The sequence below is a fragment of the Heterodontus francisci genome, chromosome 18 (assembly GCF_036365525.1).
Source record: "Heterodontus francisci isolate sHetFra1 chromosome 18, sHetFra1.hap1, whole genome shotgun sequence".
Lineage (NCBI taxonomy): Eukaryota > Metazoa > Chordata > Chondrichthyes > Heterodontiformes > Heterodontidae > Heterodontus > Heterodontus francisci.
The window spans coordinates 10,384,525-10,405,296 of record NC_090388.1 but is presented as its reverse complement, the minus strand read 5'-3'; the positions used below and the strand labels follow the sequence as shown (position 1 = coordinate 10,405,296).

The following is a 20,772-nucleotide window of genomic DNA, read 5'->3' as shown; positions in this document are numbered from 1 at the left end:
TCAGTGTCATACTTGACCCCGAGCAGAGCTTCCGATCCCATATCTCCTCCATCACCAAGACCCCCATTTCCATCTCCGTAGCATCACCCATCTGCCTCAGCTCATCTGCCAGTGAAACCGTCATCCGTGCCTTTGTTACCTAAAGATCCAATGCACTCCTCGTCAATTTCTCATCCTTCGCAAACTGTTTCTCATTCAATGCTCTGCTCCACATTGTCTGTTTTCCTAGAATTCAGGCATCTTGTGCATCACCCACTTTTTCACTCCACAATTGATGGCTGTGCCTCCAGCTGTCTGAGCCCTAAGCTCTGGAACTCTCTCCCTAAACTTCTCCGTCTCTCTACCTCTCTCTCCTCCTTTAAGACACTCCTTAAAACCTACCTCTTTGACCAAGCTTTTGGTCATCTGACCTAATGTCTCATTGGCTGCGTTTGCTGACAATGCAACCACTAGGCGGCGCAGTACTAGCACATGTGCAAATGCAGCCTCATCCACCGAAACGTCACTGTCTGTGACGTCTCAGGCAGCTGCCAGTCATAAAGATGGCGCTGCTCAATTTGACATAAAAACAAATTAAACCCAAATTCCCTTCAATGGCTCCGATCACCACCTCCATCCCCCCCCCCCAAAAGCACCCCGCTCCATCCTGCCATTCCCTCCCGCTTCCCGCTGGCTCCACACCTCGCCGCTTCTCCAGGTGACAAGGCAGGGAGTGTGTGGCGAGGGGGAGAAGCAGCAAGGTGGGGAGCGAGTGGCGAGGGAGGGGAAGCAGTGAGGTGGGAAGCAAACGGCTGGGAGAAGGAAGCGGCGAGGTGGGGTAGAGACAGAGAGGGAAATACAGAAAGGGGGGGAGAGAGAGCAAGAGATGGGGGAGGCAGAGAGGGGGAGAGAGGGAAATACAGAGAGGGATATATGAGAGAGAGAAAGATGAGGAGGTGGGGGTAGTGAGACAGACAAGCAGAAAGGCCGGGAGATCAGTTTGTGGAATTGTCCTCACCTTGGCATGATTGTACATTTCCACACAGTTGTCGATGCTGATGTTCTTCGTACACACGAGCTCACAGTGTCGCTGCAGAGCTTCAAGTTGGAAAAATTTAGCTGCTGACAATAACTGGAACAGAAACATGGCAGTGAGCTCAGTGTCAGCCTGAATAACGTTCAAAATTCAACAAGATAAATAGATTCACATTGTCAGCAGCAATATGCTAAAATGCTCAGGAAGAATTGCTCATCAAGGAGGAAATGATCTCAGAATATAAATGAAACAGTCGCAAGTGTGAGTAAAACAGCGAAGTAATGGAGAAACTATGGTCTGATTCTGCACTCACAATGGGGAGCACCTACACCTGCGCACAAACACAGGGGGCACCTGCACCCTAACAGAGACACACAAAGGGGGCACCTATTGCCTCACAGAGGCAAACACAGGGGGCACCCATACCCTCAGTGAGACACACACAGGGGGCACCCATTCCCTCACAGAGACACACACAGGGGGCACCTGCACTCTCACAGAGCCACACACACGGGGCACTCATACCCTCACAGAGACACACACAGGGGGCACCCATTCCCTGACAGAGACACACACAGGGGGCACCCATACCCTCACAGAGACACCCACAGGGGGCACCCATACCCTCACAGAGACACACACAGTGGGTACCCACACCCACACACAAACACAGGAAGCAATGTGCGCACACACACACACAATTACACAGGGAGTTCACATGCACACACACAAGGAGGAATCTTCTACTCTTCAGCTATGAGCATGAATCGGGACCACTTCCAGGTCCCGACCCCACTCTGTGTCAGGGTGTCTGCCTGGGAGAACTTCTCAGAGGCAGTCAATTAAGAGGGTGGGGGGGGGTGGGTGGATAAGGAGTGGGGATGTGGATGGGGAAGGGGCTGATAAACTGTTGGCTCGGGCACACATTCAAGCTGTGGGGTTCTCTGGACTGATTACAGGAGGCAGAGCCTGTCTGGTGGTCAGCTTGGCTTGGCCTGGCTCTCCTGAGAGCAAGTGTTTCTGTGGTGGGGTGGTGGGAGAGAGAACAATGTCCTCTCTAAGCTTCCCGGGAGTGTGGTTGGGCAGTGATCGGGAATGTGCCTTGCAGGGAGCAAACAGGCGGCACACAAGCGCGTATCAATCTTAAAAGGGACCGCGCAGTGCAACAAGCCAAGCGTTCACAGCCCACAGAAGTTACAGGAAACGTTGTGTGGGGAGGGGTCACTGCAATCAAGCTCGCCCAGCTGGACACTGACAGGATTTGATCGACTGCCCAGGATTCCCTTTCTACTGAAACCATTGGAGTGTGAAACTGGGCAGTATACAATGCCAGTGATAAATCCAATCCAGCCAGTTTTCCGCCAGGAAGATTTGGTTAAAATGACACCCACTCCCCCCGACAACCACAGCGTGCTCCCTTCGTGTGTCTTAAACCCAGAAAGGTACAGGTGGGATTTTCCAATGTGGGAAACTGAAGTTAAACATCAAAGGACTGGGCTATTTCTTGACATTTAATAGGGGAGGTCCCATTTACTCATTAAAATATTCTTGCAAAAGTCATAAGACAGGAAACTACAACACCAGGCTCCTTCGAACATGACACAGCAACTCATGGAGCCCAGTCTCATCTGTGTTGATATTTCTAATTTGATGCATTGTTGTATGGGTCTGGGGGTTTGGGAACGTCTGTTCTTAACCTCATTGATGGAAAATTCCTAAATCCAAACCCGGCGATCTGTTAGGATCAGACTGGAGATATTTGGGAATTATCAGGAACCTTTGTAAGGGGCCCTGAGCTCCCTGGGATTCACCTGGACATGAAGTTCAGACAATCCTAGCTCAGCAGCCTGTATCAGTGAGAAGCAATGACCGGGTCTAATCAGTGTAAAATCCAACCTACCTCCAGGATATCACTGTTTCTAATCTGCAGAGTTTCCGTCCCTCCATAGTAAAGATATCGCATCACCAACTGCAGCAAAATTCATTTAGATATTACAAACAGCAGGAACAAAACAGAATAAAACAAAAATAACAGCAAGGAAGGATGGGAGGATTCTAAAATATCCACTTTGACCCCATTCTGTCACTTAAAATTCAAACATTATTCACCCGCTAGTCTCCTGAAGGACAACAACAACAACTTATGTACAATATCGCACCTTAATACAATAAAACATCCCAAGGCGCTTCACAGGAGCATCATAAAATAAAGCATGACACCGAGCCGCATAGATGTTAGGTCAGATGACCAAAAGCTTGGTCAAAGAGTTCGGTCTGAATGAGTGTCTTAAAGAGGAAAGCAAAGCGGGGAGGTTTAGGGATGATATGCCAGAGCTTGGGGCCTTGGCAACTGAAGGCGCGGCCATCAATGGTGGAGCAATTAAAATCAGGGATGCACAAGGACTGTGAAAAGGTGCAAGAAATACAGGGCATGTGGGCAGGGTGGGGATTGTTACCTAAATAAACACTGTGTACAGGAATGTACATGGCATGAGTTAGAAGCACGCATTCAGGTTAAAGGATATGCTATGGCTACAAATCTGGGCGGCACAGTGACGCAGTGGTTAGCACCGCAGCCTCACAGCTCCAGGGACCCGGGTTCGATTCTGGATACTGCCTGAGCGGAGTTTGCAAGTTCTCCCTGTGACCACGTGGGTTTTCGCCGGGTGCTCCGGTTTCCTCCTACAGCCAAAGACTTGTTGGTGATTGGTAAATTGGCCGTTTTAAATTGCCCCTAGTGTAGGTAGGTGGTAGGGAATATGGGATTGCTGTAGGGTTAGTATAAATGGGTGGTTGCTGGTTGGCACAGACTTGGTGGGCCGAAGGGCCTGTTTCAGTGCTGTACCTGTAAAAATAAAAAAAATTAAAAAAAATTGGGCATGACTCAGAACTAAATAATCCTGGCTATACGATCTTCAGAAAGGATTGGGAAAGGAGGAGAAACAGTTTTGATAAAAGACACAGAATAGTGGATTGAAAGGACTTCAGTAGAGGTGAATAGGCAGTGGAAACAGTATAGATAAAACACAGTGACAGTAATGGACTCAAGACTGGGGGGAGTTGTGTGCAGATCCTCTGACTGCTGTGATACAGCACAGGGACGCATGGTGAATACAGGAGATTTTAATTTTCATCCAGACAGAGCCGTTCTGTGTTAATACATTCATAACTCAGAGGCAGAACGGAGCCATGGCTGACACCTGACAATAGTTCAATAGCTGCTCACTCTGCTATTTGGCACGAAGCTAGTTGTCGTCATTTTGGTTACCTTAAATATGTTGTACTTTATGTGGCCAATTTCAATGAAAATACTGGACGGATTGTCCGAGGACATCCTGCTTGAAAGTAGCATCTTAAACCTAAAGACAAATACACAAAAAACTGGGTCAGTGAGAGGCTGATTAGTTCCAAGCCTCTTAACAGCTTGTCCTTAAATAGAAAATAACTATTGCAACTTTTATTTCTCTTTTATTTTTCCATGGGATGTGGGCGTCACTGGCAAGGCCAGCATTTGTTGCCCATCCCTAATTGCCCTTGAAATGAGTGTCTTGCTAGGCCAATTCAGTGGGTAGTTAAGAGTCAACCACATTGCTGTGGGTCTGGAGTCACATGTAGGCCAGACCAGGTAAGGATGGCAGATTACCTTCCCTAAAGGACATGAGTGAACCAGATGGGCTTTTACGACAATCGCTGATAGTTTCACAGCACCATTACTGAGACTAGCTTTCAATTCCAGATTTTTTAATTAACTGAATTTATTAATTAATTGAATTTAAATTCCACCAGCTGCCATGGTGAGATTTGAACCCAAGTCCCCATGGCATTAGCCTGGGCCTGCAGGATTACTAGTCCAGTGACATTACCACTATGCCACTGTCTCATAAGTCATTGGCCCAATCCTGAACATGAAATACATCAAACCTATGTGTTCAATAACAAATAATCGGTAAAATACCATTACTAAAAAGAGATTTGAGCTAATTCCAGCATTACAGAAAACACGTTCCCAGCAACAAACATACACCTCACAGAACTGCAGGAGCCTCTAGATTCCCTGCACACGTTAGAAGCAGGGCAGGGTGGAGGGGTGGTTGATATTTCATATTTAATATGTGTATTTTCCAGTTAATAAATCTCTCCTAGCACCGATCCCTGGCACCCTCCACTCAGTGCATCTTCCCCAGTATGGATTCCTGGGACTCTCCCCAGCCTGTTATTTGTCCGCTAATGGGTTCCCTCTTGTTTCTTTCTTTCTTTCAGCCAATTGCAGCTCCAAGGATAACCACCACCTTACGCTCTGTAACAGACTTTAATGTGGAACTATACTGAAGATTATCTGGAAGTGCAGGCAGACTGTATAGGGCTTTCCAAAATCCACTGAGGTCTCCTGTCCCCAACAAGATCAAGGAAGTTTGGTGAGTTGGGATCAGCCCCGTTATGAAGTTGAGACTCATAGGGTTCATGTTCTTCCTAATGATCCATTCAATTATTTTGCTAGTTACCGCTATGAGATTGATGGATTGACCTCTCTAATCTATGCTGGTTTCTTTCACAGATTAGATTTAAAATCCTCGCCCTCCTCTCACCAACCCGACCTCTCCAATCAACTCCAGTCTTCAATCTGCTCCCAACACCAGCCTCAATGAACAACCCTCTCTCCCTCGACCCTACACTGCTATCAGAATGTTTTACCACGTTGGGCCCACTCTCTGGAATTGCCTCCCTAAACTACGTTGCTTTCAACATCATCTTTTTTTTTAAAAACTCTTGAAACTCACCTTTTTGACCAAGTTTTTGGTCACCTCTCTCACTGCCGGATGTCCGTTCCTCTGTTTTATTTCACATTTGAAGCTCCTAGGTAGGTTTTTGCATGAATTGAGTTTTACAAATGTCAACTGATGCTGATAATTGAGAATCTTGAGTGCAGGTGTTCCACACTCAGTTAAAACATTCCTCCCCACACACCTGTCCTACCCACAGCACAGAAAGATTTGAGGAGAGTGATTTACCTGGGTGAGGCAGTGAACAGTAACACTCTGTGAGCATAAAACGGCTTCCCTTCCACTAGAAAGGTGACATCAGACATCTCCTTGTTATTCAGAAAGTGAGGATCTAGGAACAACACAAATGCAGGGTTAAATTACAGCGAAAACACAAAACGCAGGGTGAAATTGCAGAAACACAAAATACAGGGTGAAATTACAAGACAAAATACACGGTGAAACTGCAGCAAATTCAGAATACATACCCAACCGAGAAATCTGTTTCCGTTTGATTTCTGTAAACTTGGGAATTGGGTAGGGGCCATAGCACCTGACAAAAATCCCTGCCAACTGCTGACTGATTGCTTCATTCTGAAATCAGAGTAAAATCAGTGTGCAACTCAAATAATGTGGAATGAGACAGGATTAATCAATAACCTCATAGTAAAGGAGCCTCTAGGCAAAAGCGATCATAACATGATAGAATTTCACAGTAAGTTTGAAGGGGAGAAGTGTGGGTCTAAGACTAGTGTTTTAAACCTAAATAAAGATAGTTACAAGGGTACGAAGGCAGAGGTAGCTAAAGTGAACTGGTTAAAAGGTAGGACAGTAGAGATGCGGTGGCAGACTTTTAAGGAGATATTTAATAACTCTCAGCAAAGATTTATCCCAATCAGAAAGAAAGATTCTTTGAGAAGGATGCATCATCTGTGGCTAAATAAGGATGTTAAGGATAGTATCAAATTAAAAGAAACACTACAAATCTGCAAAGAGTAATGGTAGGTCAGAAGATTGGACAGATTTTAAGAACCAGCAAAGAATGACAAAAAAAAGAGGAAGAAAGTAAAGTATTAGAGAAAACTAGCTAGTAATATAAAAACAGTAAGAGTTTCTACAAGTATTTAAATAGGAAAAGAGTAACTAAAGCTGGTGTTGGTCCTCTAGAGAGTGAATCTGGGGAATTGATCATTGAAAACAAGGAAATAGCGGAGGTGTTGAACAGGTATTTTGTGTCTGTTTTGACTGTAGATGACTTGGAAAACATGCCAAAGGTACTTGAAAATCAAGAAGTGAAAGGGTGGAGGAACTTAAAACAATCACCATCACCAGGGAAAAGGTACTGGGAAAACTATTTGACTTAAAGGTTGACAAGTCCCCAGGACCAGATGGCCTGCAGCCTAGCATCTTAAAAGAAGTGGCTGCAGAGATAGTAGAGACTTTGGTTATAATCTTACAAAATTCCTTAGATTCTGTAAGGGTCCCAGCAGGCTGGAAAACTGCAAATGTAACACCTTTATTCAAGAAAGGAGGTAGTCAGATATCAGGAAACTATAGGCCAATTAGCCTAACATCTGTCATAGGAAAATTGCTCAAATCCATTATTTAGGAAGTTATAGCAGGATACTTAGAAAATCATAATGGGATCAGACAGAGTCAACATGGTTTTGGGAAAGGCAAATCATGTTTAACTTATTTATTACAGTTCTTCGAGGAAGTAACAAGCAAGGTGGATAAAGGGGAATCTGTAGATGTGATATATTTGGATTTCCAAAAGGCATTTTATAAGATGCCACATCAAAGGTTACTACACAAGGTAAAAGAGCATATGGTGTAGGGGTAACATATTAGCATGGATAAAGGACTGGTTAGCTAACAGGAAGCAGAGAGTAGCGATAAATGGGTCTTTTTCGGGTTGGCAAGCTGTAACTAGTGGAGTGCCACAGGGATCAGTGCTGGGGCCTCAACTATTTACAATCTATATCAACGACTTGGACGAAGGGAATGAATGTATGATAGCTAAATTTGCTGATGACACCAAGACGGGAAGGAAAGTAAGTTGTCAAGAGGAGGTAAAGGGTCTAAAAATATAGATAGGTTAAGTGAGTGCGCAAAAAATTGGCAGATGGAGTTTAATGTGGGAAAGTGTGAACTTGTCCACTTTGGCAGGAAGAATAAAAAAGCTGTATATTATTTAAATGGAGAGAGATTGCAGAACTCGGTGGTACAGAGGGATCTGGGCGTCCTGGTACACGAATCACAAAAGGTTAGTATGTAGGTACAGCAACTGATTAGGAAGGCAAATGGAATGGTGGCGTTTATTGTGAGTGGAATCGAGTATAAAAGTAGCGAAGTTTTACTGCAGCTGTACAGGACCTTGACGAGACCAGATCTGGAAAACTGTGTACAGATTTAGTCTCCTTATTTGAAAAAGGATATAATTCCAGTTCTGACAAAAAGTCACAAACCTGAAATGTTAAGTCCGCTTCTCTCTCCACAGATGCTGCCAGACCTGCTGAGTATTTCCAGCACTTTCTGTTTTTATTCCAAATTTCTAGCATCTGCAGTATTTTGCTTTTATTGTAAGGATATAATTGCATTAGAAGAGGTTCAGAGAAGGTTCGCTCGAATAATTCCGGGGATGAAGGGCTTATCTTATGTAGAAACGTTCTACAGGTTGGGCCTACACCTACTGGAGTTTTGGAGAATGAGAGGTGATCTTATTGAAACATATAAGATCCTGAGGGGACTGGATACCCGGAGGATATTTCCTCTTGTGGGGGAATCTAGAACTAGAGGGCATGTTTAAGAATAAGAGATCTCCTTTTTAGGATGAAGATGAGGAGGGTCGTTAGTCTGTGGAATTCTTTTCCCCAGAAAGCAGTGGAGGCTGGGTCATTGAATTTATTCAAGGCTGAGTTAGATAGATTTTTGATAGACAAAGGAGTCAAGGGTTATTGGGAGCAGACAGGAAAGTGGAGTTGAGACCACAACCAGATCAGCCATGATCTTATCGAATGGCAGAGTAGGCTCAAAGGGCTGAATGGCCTACTCCTGTTCCTAAGTTCTATGTTCCCGAGAGACAGATTAAGGCAGTGTGACTGTACATGTAACAGATTGACTGCGCGATGTAGTTATCATAGCTTGATACAGAAATTTGGGCACTCACGACACTTTAACAGAAAGAATCCGATGCCACGATATCGGTTACTCAATCACCAAGACCACCTACTTCTACCTCCGTAACATCACCCATCTCTGCTCTTGCCTCAGCTCATCTGCTGCTGAATCCCTCTGCTACTTCAATGCTCTCCTGACTGGCCTCCCACTTTTCATGTGCTTGGAGCTTCAGCTCATCCAAAACTCTGCTGCCCAATTCCTGATGCACACCAAGTCCCATTCACTCATCAGCCCTGTGCTTGTTGACCTACATTAGCTCCTGGTCCAGCAACACCTCAATTTTAAAATTCTCATGCTTGTTTTCCACCACTCTCCCCAGCCCATCTCTGTAACCTCCTCCAGCCTTACAACCCTCCAAGATATCTGCGCTCCTCAAATTCTGGCCTCTTGAGCATCCCTGATTTTAATCTTTCCAGCACTGGCGGCCATGCCTTGAGCTGCCAAAGCCCTAAGCTCTGCAATTCCCTTTCTAAATCTCTCTGCCTCTCTCTCCTCCTTTAAGACACTACTTAAAACCTACCTCAATGACCAAGCTTATGGTCACCTGACCTAATATCTCCTTACGTGGATCGGTGTGAAATCTTGTTTGATTAGGCTCCAGTGAGGCGCTTTTGGACATTTTACTATGTTAAAGGTGCTATATAAATGCAAGTTGTTTTGTTGTTGTGAATGCTTGTTCTTCTCTATCAAAGCTGCCCGATCTAGTGTATATATTCTTCAAATATTTTTAGAAAGAAAACAATCTTTACATTACATTTGAATGCTGTAGTGTTTTAAATAGTTTAGTCATTACCATAGTAAAGTTATGGCACAGAAAGAGGCCATTCAGCCCATCATGTCTGCGCCGGCTGAAAAAAACTAGCCGCCCAATCTAATCCCACTTTCCAGCACCTGGTCCGTAGCCTTGCGGGTTACAGTACTTCAGGTGCATAGCCAGGTACCTTTTAAATGAGTTGAGGGTTTCTGCCTCCACCACCGATCCAGGCAGCAAATTCCAGACACCCACCCCCTCTGCGTGAAAATATTTTAGGAACATAGGAGCAGGAGTCAGCCATTCAACCTATCAAGCCTGTTCCACCATTCAATACGATCATGGCTGATCATCCACTTCAATGACTATCGCCATATCCCTTTATGTAATTGGTATTTAGAAATCTGTCAATCTCTACTTTAAACATACTCAATGATTGAGCTTCCACAGCCCTCTGGGGTAGAGAATTCCAAAGATTCACAACGCGCTGAGTAAATAAATTTCTCCTGATCTCTGTCCGAAGTGGCTTCCCCCTTATTTTGAAATTGTGTTCCCTGGTTCTAGACTCCCCAACCAGTGGAAACATCTTAACTGCATCAACCCTGTCTATCCCTTTAAGTATTTTGTAGGTTTCAAATGAGATCACCTCTCATTCTTCAAAACTTTGGAGAATACAGACCCAGTTTCCCCAATCTCTCGTCATAGGACAGTCCTGCTATCCCGGGAACAAGTCTGGTGAACCTTCGTTGCACTCCCTATATGGCAATAATATCCTTCCTAAGGTAAGGGGAACAAAACTGCAGACAGTACTCCAGGTGCGATCTAACCAAGGTTCTATGCAATTGAAGAAAGACTTCACTATTCCTGTGCTCAAATCCTCTTGCGATAAAGGCTAACATACCATTAGCCTTCTTCATTGCTTGATGCACTTGCATGTTAGCTTTTAGTGACTTATTGACAAGGACATCCAGGTCCCTTTGTACATCTACACTTTCTAATCTCTTACCATTTAAGAAATACTCTGCATATTTATTCCTCCTACCAAAATGGATAACCTCACACTTTTCCACATTATATTCCATCTGCCACATTCTTGCCCAATCACTAATTATCCAAGTGTCCATTTATCACATACTTTGCAATAGATTCTAACATTTCCCCTACTACTGATGTAAGGCTAACATGTCTGTAGTTCCCTGTTTTCTTTCTCCTCCCTTCTTAAATAGTGGGGTGACATTTGCTACCTTGCAATCTGCAGGAACTGCTCCAGAATCTGTATAATTTTGGAAGATGATCACCAATGCATCCACTATCTCCATAGCTACCTCTTTCAACACTCTGGGATGTAGAATATTAGGTCCTGGGGACTTATCAACCTTCAGCCCCATTACTTTCTCCAATACAACCTTCTTACTAATATAATTTCCTTCAATTCCTCATTCTCCCTAGTCTCTTGGATCTCTAATTCTGGGAGATTTCTTGCATCTTCCTCAGTGAAGGCAGACACAAAGTAATAATTTAGCTTCTCTGCCATTTCTCTATTCCCCATTATAAATTCTCCTGACTCTGCCTGTAATGGACCCTCATTTGTCTTAGCCAAACATTTCCTTTTTATGTACCTATAGAAGCTTTTACAGTCTTTTTAATATTTTTTTCTAGTTTACATTCATATTCTATCCTTCCTTTCTTTATCAGTTATTTGTCCTCCTTTGCTGTATTCTAAAATCCTCCCAAATCTCAGGTTTACTACAATTTCTGGCAACTTAATTTTTTTTTTTTAGAGATACAACACTGAAACAGGCCCTTCGGCCCACCGAGTCTGTGCCGACCATCAACCACCCATTTATTCTAATCCTACACTAATCCCATATTCCTACCAAACATCCCCACCTGTCCCTATATTTCCCTACCACCTACCTATACTAGGGGCAATTTATAATGGCCAATTTACCTATCAACCTGCAAGTCTTTGGCATGTGGGAGGAAACCGGAGCACCCGGAGGAAACCCACGCAGACACAGGGAGAACTTGCAAACTCCACACAGGCAGTACCTAGAATTGAACCCGGGTCGCTGGAGCTGTGAGGCTGCGGTGCTAACCACTGCGCCACTGTGCCGCCCTAGGCCTTTTCTTTTACAATCCTTAACTTCCTTTGTTAGCCACGGTTGACTGCCTTTACTTTTAGGGTTTTGTGCCTTGAAGGAATGTATAGTTGCTGTAAACGATGTAATAATTCCTTAAAGACTATCCATCGTCATACATTTTAATGTATTTTCCCAATCCACCTCAGCCTTCAATTTACCCCTCTTGCCTTCATAATTTCCTTTGTTCAAATTTAACACCCTGGCTTCAGATTGAACTACCTCACTTTCAAACATAATGTAAAATTCTATCATATTATGGTCACTCATCCCTAAAGGTTCTTTTACAACAAGATTATTAATTAGTCCTTTCTCATTACATAATACTAGATCTAAAATAGCCGGTTCTCCAGTCAGTTCCTCAACAAACTGCTCTAGAAAACCATCCCTAACACACTCCAGAAACTTGTTCTCCACAGCATTAGTGCTCATTTGGTTTACCCAGTCTATATGCAGATTGAGGTCACCCATAATTACTGTATTACCCATGCTACATGCTTCTCTAATCTCCTGATTAATACCATGACCCACACTACCACTACTGTTTGGTGACCTATAAACAACTCCTACCAATGTTTGCTGCCCCTTGCTGTTTCTTAGCTCCACCCAAACAGATTCCACATTTTGTTCTTCCAATCTGAGATTCTCTCCTTACTAATGTACTGATCCCATCCCATATTTTTCCTCATGTCCCCTCTAATCCTTCTACCAATCACCTTAAATTGGTGCCCCCTGGTAATTGACCTCTCTGCTACAGGAAAACAGGTCCTTCCTGTCTACTCTATCTGGGCCCCTCATAATTTTGTACACCTCAATTAAGTCACCCCTCAGCCCCACTGTTCTAAGGAGAACAACCCTAGCCTATCCAATCTTTCCTCAGAGCTGCAATTTTCATGCCTTGACAACATTCTTGCAAATCTCCTCTATACTCTCTCCAGAGCAATTATGTCCTTCCTGTAATGTGGTGACCAGAATTGTATGCAATACTCCAGCTGTGGCCTAACCAGCGTTTTATACAGTTCCAGCATTACATCCCTGTTTTTATATTCTATACCTCGGCCAAAGGAAAGCATTCCATATGCCATCTTCACCACTCTATCTACCTGTCCTACCACCTTCAGGGACCTGTGGACATGCAGTCCAAGGTCTCTCACTTCTTCTACCCCTCTCAATATCCTCCTGTTTATTGTGTTTCCCATACAAACTCCAAAACATCTGTGAACTCATTTGACAGTATTCAAAGAGCTGACACAACAAGAACAACAATGAATATTTATATAGGGTCATTAATGTAATTTAACATCCCAGGGCGCTTCACAGGAGCATTATAAAACAAAGTATAACACTGAGCTACATAAGGAGATATTAGATCAGATGACCAAAGAGGTAGGTTTTGAGAAGTGCCTTACTGGATGAAAGTGAGGTGGAGAGGCGCAGAGGTTTAGGGAGGGAATTCCAGAGATTAGGGTCCTGGCAACTCAAGGCAAAGCCACCAATTATGGACCAATTAAGAGGCTCAAGAGGCCGGAATTAGAGCAGCGCAGCTATCTCGGAGGAGTGTGGGAGATTCCAGAGATAGGAAAGGACGAGGCCATGGAGGGATTTGAAAACAAGGATGAGAATTTTAATATCAATTCAGTGCTTGACCAGGATCCAAAGTAGGTCAGTGAGCACAGGGGGTAATAGGCAAACAGGACTCGGTGTGAGTTAAGACATGGGCAGCAGTTTTAGATGACCTCAAATTTACAGAGACTAGAATGTGGGAGACCAGTCAGGAGTGCGTTGGAATAGTCAAGTCTAGAGGTAACAAAGGCATGAATGAGGGTTTCAGCAACAGATAAGCTGAGACAGGGGCGAAGTCAGGTGATGTTACAGAGGTGGAAAAAGACCGTCTTGGTGATGACGCGAATATGTAGTTGGAAGCTCCTCTCAGCATCAGATGTGACACCAAGGTTGCAAACAGACTGGTTTAATCTCAAACTGTTGCCAGGGAGAGGGATGGAGTGGGTAGCTAGGGACCACAGTTTGCAGCAGGGACCAAAGACAATGACTTCAGTCTTCCCAATATTTAATTAGAGGATATTTCAGCTCATCTAGTACTGGATGTGAGATAAGCAATCTGATAATTTAGCATCAGTAGAGCAGTCGGCACAGACAGAACAGGTAGAATGGCCTTTTTCTGAGCTGTAAGATTCACTGATTCTATTTCCCAGCAATTACCACAAACGCTCATCATTTTTCTCCCGCTCATTTTTCCTGACAGCGACTGTTAGATTTGGAAACAAGTGATAGAAATTAATTTATTCTTCACCACTTTAAAGCATTTCTCATTCCTCGTAAGGTTTGCGTCCGACTGTGGATTTGTGAATGATACTCATTGTAACTTTGCACAGACTATAAAACGTTACCTTGCTGGCTCTCAGAATCTGAAACATGAGTGGTAGACCCTGGAGGAGAAGCTGCTCGCTGTACTCTTCCTCCTTGATGGTACTGAACTCTTTCAGCAAGCACTGGATTATTAGTCTCCGGCGCTGCAGGAATGCTGTGTCCAAAGACAAGAACCACGAGTGCAGGTTCCATGGAACGCCTGTGTGACAAAGGCAGTGTTACAGGTCTACACATGGCAGCAATTGCATCACAGCACTGTCGCTACACTGCTTTTCACTCGCTTTTCAGGGTGTTAAACATTATGAGAGGGTGCTGGATGGATATTCTGCAGGTCGCGTCATTGAAGGGTAGGAGAGATGATGTGAAATGGCTTGGGATGGAAGTGGTTTTCCAGTCACTCACCTCCTATCTTTGGGAGTGAGCGGTTAAGTACATCTGGCAATGCAGCACGAGAACCAGGAACTCCTGGAGTTTCCCTGACTGTGCCCGGGAGGAAAATCCCCCGAATTTCCCAATCTTGCATTTCTATAGTGCCTTTCACCACCTGAGGATGCCCCAAAGTGCTTTACTGTACTGTTGAAGTGTAGTAACTGTTGTAATGTGGAAACACGGCAGCACATTTGTGCACAGCAAGCTCCCACAAACAGCTATCTGATAATGACCAGATAATCTGTTTTTAATGATGTTGGGCGAGGGATAAATATTGGCCAGGACACCGGGGAGAACAACCCCGTTCGTCCTCGAGATAGGGGCATGGGACCTTTTACATCCGTCTGATAGGGTAGACGGTGCCTCAGTTAAACACCTCAGACAGGAGCTAAGACCCACAATGCTGAGTGGGTTGAGAGTGAGTGCCACTGGCTCTGTGATGGAGAGAGGGGAAGGTGATGTCAGGGTTCACCAGCTAATGGACGTTTGGGTACTGATGAATCTTCCTCACTTCTTTGTGCACACATTCACATGGTTTGGAATCAAAAAGTGTAAATAAAGCTCTTAATTAAGCAGGAGACGATGTGAGGAACTGGTGAGGAAATGACAGACTGAGGTACTGCTTGAGGAAGTCATTCACAAATATGAGCAAAATACTATTGATAGACCGAGGCGGGAGGAATGCACTGTCTTTTCTAGTTCCACTTTTCCGCAAGTCACTACATATATTTAAATGTTTACCCAGTTACCAATACGGTCAATCATAAAGCTACGCTTTATCCCAGAAAATACACCAACCAGGTTTCTTTAATTAACAGAATTATTAATTTATTATAAAAACAGGACTTATCTAGTAATGAAGCAAAGCATTAACGCACAGATTGAAATATGAAAGTTCCCTTTTTAAATACCGCCCCCCCCCCCCTCCGCACACACACTGGTTAAAGAAAAGTAAAGAAATTTTCTCTATAGAGCTCTTTTACAAAACAAAAAGGCAAAAAAGAATATTTTGGCTAAATACTTGTTAATTCTTGGAAGAAAAGGGATGAGATATGTTGTGTCCCAAAATGGCATACAGTCTGGCGTCCAAGAACATGTAGGCGGGTAACTGGGATCTTTTCTGGAGCAGTTCTTTTCAGGCGGCTTCGAGGATTAAATCAACTGGTTTTTCCAGCTTCTCAGGAGAAATGCGGCGTCAGGGGCTGTAGCTCTCACACACGCTGAACTCTCAGGGCTTTTCAGAGAAGTGAAGGAAGAGTTGAACTGGGTGTTTCTTGGCAGGCTGACCTCCAACTAACTCAAAACAGTCCACAGCTCAAACAGAAAGCCAAAAGTGACTTCCTGACCATCATAAATCTTGACATGTCACTTCACTTGTAAACATCTTCCCAAGTCACCAAGGTTCATGTTGTTTATTGAGCTTAATGCATTGTGACTTCCACTAAAGGTTGTTTTCAAACAAGACCTCTCAGTGAACTTTCAACAAAAAACAAAGTCCAGCATCTATGAAATCGTCAGCTTTCCAAAATGAATCTATTTCCACACTTTACAGATGAGTCGTCAAAAAATATTTAACAAAAAATGGAAGCACTTCCATAACACAATCTACATAAGGAACTTGGACTTTAAATTTCACAATCGAACATTTGCCTTGATTTCTTCAGGTTTAATGTAACAGTGTATTCTGAAATAAAAGAGGAATAATAACCACAGGCTTCATATCGCACATTCCCCTCAGTGTTCCGTTATTCAAAGGTTGCTGGATGGTTCAGTGGGTGGCGGAGTGTTTAAAGCATCAATTATTGCTGAGAAATGGAGATTCTTCACCTGTCTAGTGTTTAGCTCCAGGAAATGCCCATTATAATATCCTGCCAGTCACTATTGTCAGTGTGATGTCAGAGACCGAGAGTGAGAGGTAGTGAGTGAGAGAGAGTGAGTGAGAGATGGTGAGTGAGAGGCTGAGAGTGAGAGAGAGGGTGAGAGTGAGAGCGAGTGATAAAGTGAGAGTCAGTGTGTGCATGAGAGTGAGTGCAAGAGAGTGAGTGACAGAGACAGAGAGATTGAAAGAGTGAGAGAGAGAATGCAAGTGAGTGAACGAGTGACAGAGGGAGAGAGAGAGAGACAGAGATAGATAGAGAGAAAGACAGAATGAGACAGACAGAGAGAAATGGAGAGACAGACATAGAGAGATAGGCAGGCAGGCAGACGGAGGGAGGGGGAGAGGCAAACAGAGAGAGAGAGGGGTGGACAAGAACAGTGAGCGAGAGAAGGACACAGAGACACACACACACACACACACACAGATGCAAAGCCACTAACCAAAGCCTCTGATGTCCATGGTGATGTCCACGTATCCATGTTCTGAGCTGTGATACATCGCTTCCCTCAGAATATTCAGCCGGGCCTTGTTGTTACGGTTGGAGCCTACGGGAGTTGATGTCGTCCCCGTGGAAACGGTCCCCTCAGCCAGAATCTCCTCCAGGGACAGAACATTCCTTGTTTCCTTCTCTGAATGTGTCAGCAGTTTCCGAAACACATTCCTAAACAGGTAGAATATAGAAAACCGGATAAAGCTCGAGAGAGAGAGATTTCAGAGAATGCCGGGAGACTGTGGACCCCACCTGCAACTCCCTGAAACAAACTGGAAACTGAACCGACCCCAATGACCCACACCGCCAAACGCACCCCCACAGCCAGTGCCCACTCCCCACCCCTACTGACCCTCCTCTTTTACCTGCCCCACATCCCCCCCACCTCCCATCCAACCAGACCACACCCCCAGTTACCTGTGTCCATGTGCGGCAGCCTGGCTGTACGCGCTCATGTCACCATGTGGAGTGATGGAAAAGCCATTTCTGCACATCGTCCCGATCATCGGTTCAGCTCCTCGCTCCAGGAGCAAACTCACAATTTCAAAGTTACCTGAAACCCCAACACATACATCCTGTCAGGACAAAACTTCACTTGGTTAGAGATTACAAACTGCCTGCTAGGTCTGCAGACTGCATGCTCCCAGGGCCACAGAAAAAAAGGGGAAAACTTGCATTTATCTAGCCCCCTCAGACAGTGCGGCACTCCCTCAGTACTGACCCTCCGACAGGGCAGTGCTCCCTCAGTACTGGCCCTCCGACAGGGCAGTGCTCCCTCAGTACTGACCTTTTGACAGTGCAGCACTCCTTCAGTACTGACCCTCCAACAGGGCAGTGCTCCCTCAGTACTGACCCTCCAACAGGCCAGCGCTCCCTCAGTACTGACCCTCCGACAGTGCAGCACTCCCTCAGTACTGACCCTCCGACAGTGCGGCACTCCCTCAGTACTGACCCTCCGACAGGGCAGTGCTCCCTCAGTACTGACCTTCCGACAGTGCAGCACTCCCTCAGTACTGACCCTCCGACAGTGCGGCGCTCCCTCAGTACTGACCCTCCGACAGGGCAGTGCTCCCTCAGTACTGCACTGAAAGTGTTATCTTAGAGCATGGTATGTGTATTCCCAGAGCAATGACAGAGCTTGAGGGACTTGGGGACAATGGCTACTGGTCACTGAGGTAGATCAAAGATCCCACTGCAAGGGATCACTGATTGGAGGTGCAACCTCACAGTACTGGAACAATAACCCTGGCCCTCTGAACCTATCCTAATTAGAAAACCATAAGACCTGATTTTAATCTACCCCACCCAGGGTAAATGGGTTAAAATCAGGGCTCTTTACTCAGACTCTGAGGACTGCACTCACACATCAGCATCAAAACCAAATCACACAAAGAGTCGATCAGCGGTTCGGGATCGAATTGTGTGAGCGGTTTAAACACATGAAAAGATGATGTCATTTACTACTGGGATTGAAGAACAGATTTACAAAACATCGGGAGTACGGCATTTTGCTTTTGACTGTCTGTGCTTTGACTGTCCCAGAAGGGAGCAGAGGGATTTTAAGGACTAACTTTCAGAGTCTCTGGAACACAGGTTAGGAAGTGTTAATGGATGAGGAATAGTATTGTGATGAAGGACAACTCGCCTTCCAGCTTTGATCTGTGTAGCAGACCCACTCAGATCATTTTCATTTCCTGTCTGTCTCATCAAGCCCGTGTCCCTTTATCTGTTCTTTAACCAAAAAACTGCCTTCTTTTTTGGAAGCATTTCAACAATGTACTCACTGCTCTGAGTATCAGTCTGATTTATGAACAAACAGCTCAGATAAAATAAATTGTCTCTCCGTGAGTTATATTTAGGTTTGTTTTCAAATTCATTCTTGGGAATATGAGTGTCGCTGCCTGGACCAGCATTTATTGCCCATCTCTAATTGCCCTTGAGAAGGTGGTGGTGAGCTGCCTTCTTGAACTGCTGCAGTCCATGTGGTGTAGGTATACCCACAGTGCTGTTAGGAAGAGTGTGCTCAGATTTTGATTCAGCAACAGTGAAGGAACGACAATATCATTCCAAGTCAGGATGGTGTGTGACTTGCAGGGTAACTTGCAGGTGATGCTGTTCCCATACGTCTGCTGCCCTTGTCCTTCTAGGCGGTGGAGGTTGCGGGTTTGGAAGGTGCTGTCGAAGGAGCCTTGGCAAGTTGCTCTGGTGCGTCTTGTAAATGGTACACGCTGTTGCCATGGTGAAGGGAGTGGACGTCTCAAGTTCAGATGTAACCTAGGAATCTGGTCCCCAAAACCTGGTGATACAATTCTCTGAACCCTAGGAACCAACTCTCTCCCAAACACTGACAATGTGGCTTGTGAAAAGTTTCGACCTTGGGTTAACAGATAACCCGACCAAATATGTGGATTTCAACTATAAAGACAAGCACCATTTGAGTTTTTAAGCTGTGGAGTTGGAGGAACTCGTTATTGAAGGATCTTGTGGCCACATTACAGCACAGTATTCCTGCTCCGTCAGGCACTCACCGGCTGCAGCCGCCAGCTGTAAGGGGGTCTCCGAGTAATTCTCACCACCTTGTCCAACAGACCCTTCGACATTCGCTCCAGCATCCAGCAGCAGCTGCAGACAAGAGGAGAATATTGTTACCTGGACACAACGGGATGGGGGCAGGGAGGGAGTGGGGGCAGGGAGGGAGTGGGAGCAGGGATTGGGGGGCAGGGAGGGAGTGGGGGCAAGGAGGGAGTGGGGGCAAGGAGGGAGTGGGGGTAGTGTGGGATTGGGCACAGGGAGGGAGTGGGAGCAGGGATTGGGGGGGCAGGGAGGGAGTGGGGGTAGCATGGGATTGGGCACAGGGAGAGAGTGGGGGCAGGGAGGGAGTGGGGGTAGCATGGGATTGGGCATAGGGAGAGAGTGGGGGCAGGGAGGGAGTGGGGGTAGCATGGGATTGGGCATAGGGAGAGAGTGGGGGCAGGGAGGGAGTGGGGGTAGCATGGGATTGGGCACAGGGAGGGAGTGGGGGCAAGGAGGGAAGGTTCATCAGCTGCTCAGTGCCTACGTAACCTTTCGCCTGCAGGAAATAGAACAGTAAAACTTTCAGCCATCCTTTCCATTTCCAAAACCCCCAGTGTTCTGTTTTTTTGGAATCCCCACTCGAATGTGATTTTTAGTAACTGTATTTTCTCCTCAGTGATTCTGTGCTGCTGGGGAGGGTGGGTCAAGAGCGGAGGGTCAGAAGGTCAGGCATGGGGGTGAGGGGGGGAGTCACATCCAGGGACAGCCAGCCCCGCCCAGTCTGGCCTTCAATGCCCAAGAGGATGGACAGTGGTAATATTACCCAACTTTAATGATCAGATCATTAAAAGGTGCCAGTCTGGTGCCACAGATTAGCCACTGCTTTGGACTCCACTGACTGAGATCAGAGTTGTAACTGTCGCTCACAACCCTGATGGCAGACTGTGACTGCTAGCTTCACCCTTTCAGCTGGGGCTGAACCAGACCCAGGTCCCCACAGGAGAACCTCTTGCCCCCTCGGCAAACCTTCCTTTAAACTGTCTCAAGCATTAAATCCGCTTGTTGTCTCTTTGCACCCACTGGGGACCAGTTTGCAGGAGCAAAGCCAGCTGTAACTGTTGGTAAAGTATCTATAAAAATGAACATGTGGAGCCCTTGTTCTGAGTGTGAAGCTTTCCCGAGTGCAGGCTGGAGTATCAGTGAGGTTTTTCAATCTGATCCACTG

General features: G+C 45.4%; 1 protein-coding gene across 2 annotated transcripts in view; it reads right to left on the bottom strand.

The window, feature by feature from the left end:
* btbd11b (BTB (POZ) domain containing 11b) overlaps positions 1-20,772 on the bottom strand; it is a 132,922-nt gene that overhangs the window by 2,086 nt on the left and 110,064 nt on the right. For both annotated transcript variants that reach the window (XM_068050221.1, XM_068050222.1), the window contains exons 8-16: positions 19,562-19,655; positions 17,451-17,586; positions 16,984-17,204; positions 14,256-14,434; positions 6,264-6,369; positions 6,025-6,127; positions 4,284-4,374; positions 2,916-2,984; positions 998-1,111 (exon numbers count right to left, since the gene is read on the bottom strand). In XM_068050221.1, coding sequence (XP_067906322.1) covers positions 998-1,111; positions 2,916-2,984; positions 4,284-4,374; positions 6,025-6,127; positions 6,264-6,369; positions 14,256-14,434; positions 16,984-17,204; positions 17,451-17,586; positions 19,562-19,655 — 1,113 coding nt within the window. The remainder of the gene's footprint in view (positions 1-997; positions 1,112-2,915; positions 2,985-4,283; positions 4,375-6,024; positions 6,128-6,263; positions 6,370-14,255; positions 14,435-16,983; positions 17,205-17,450; positions 17,587-19,561; positions 19,656-20,772) is intronic.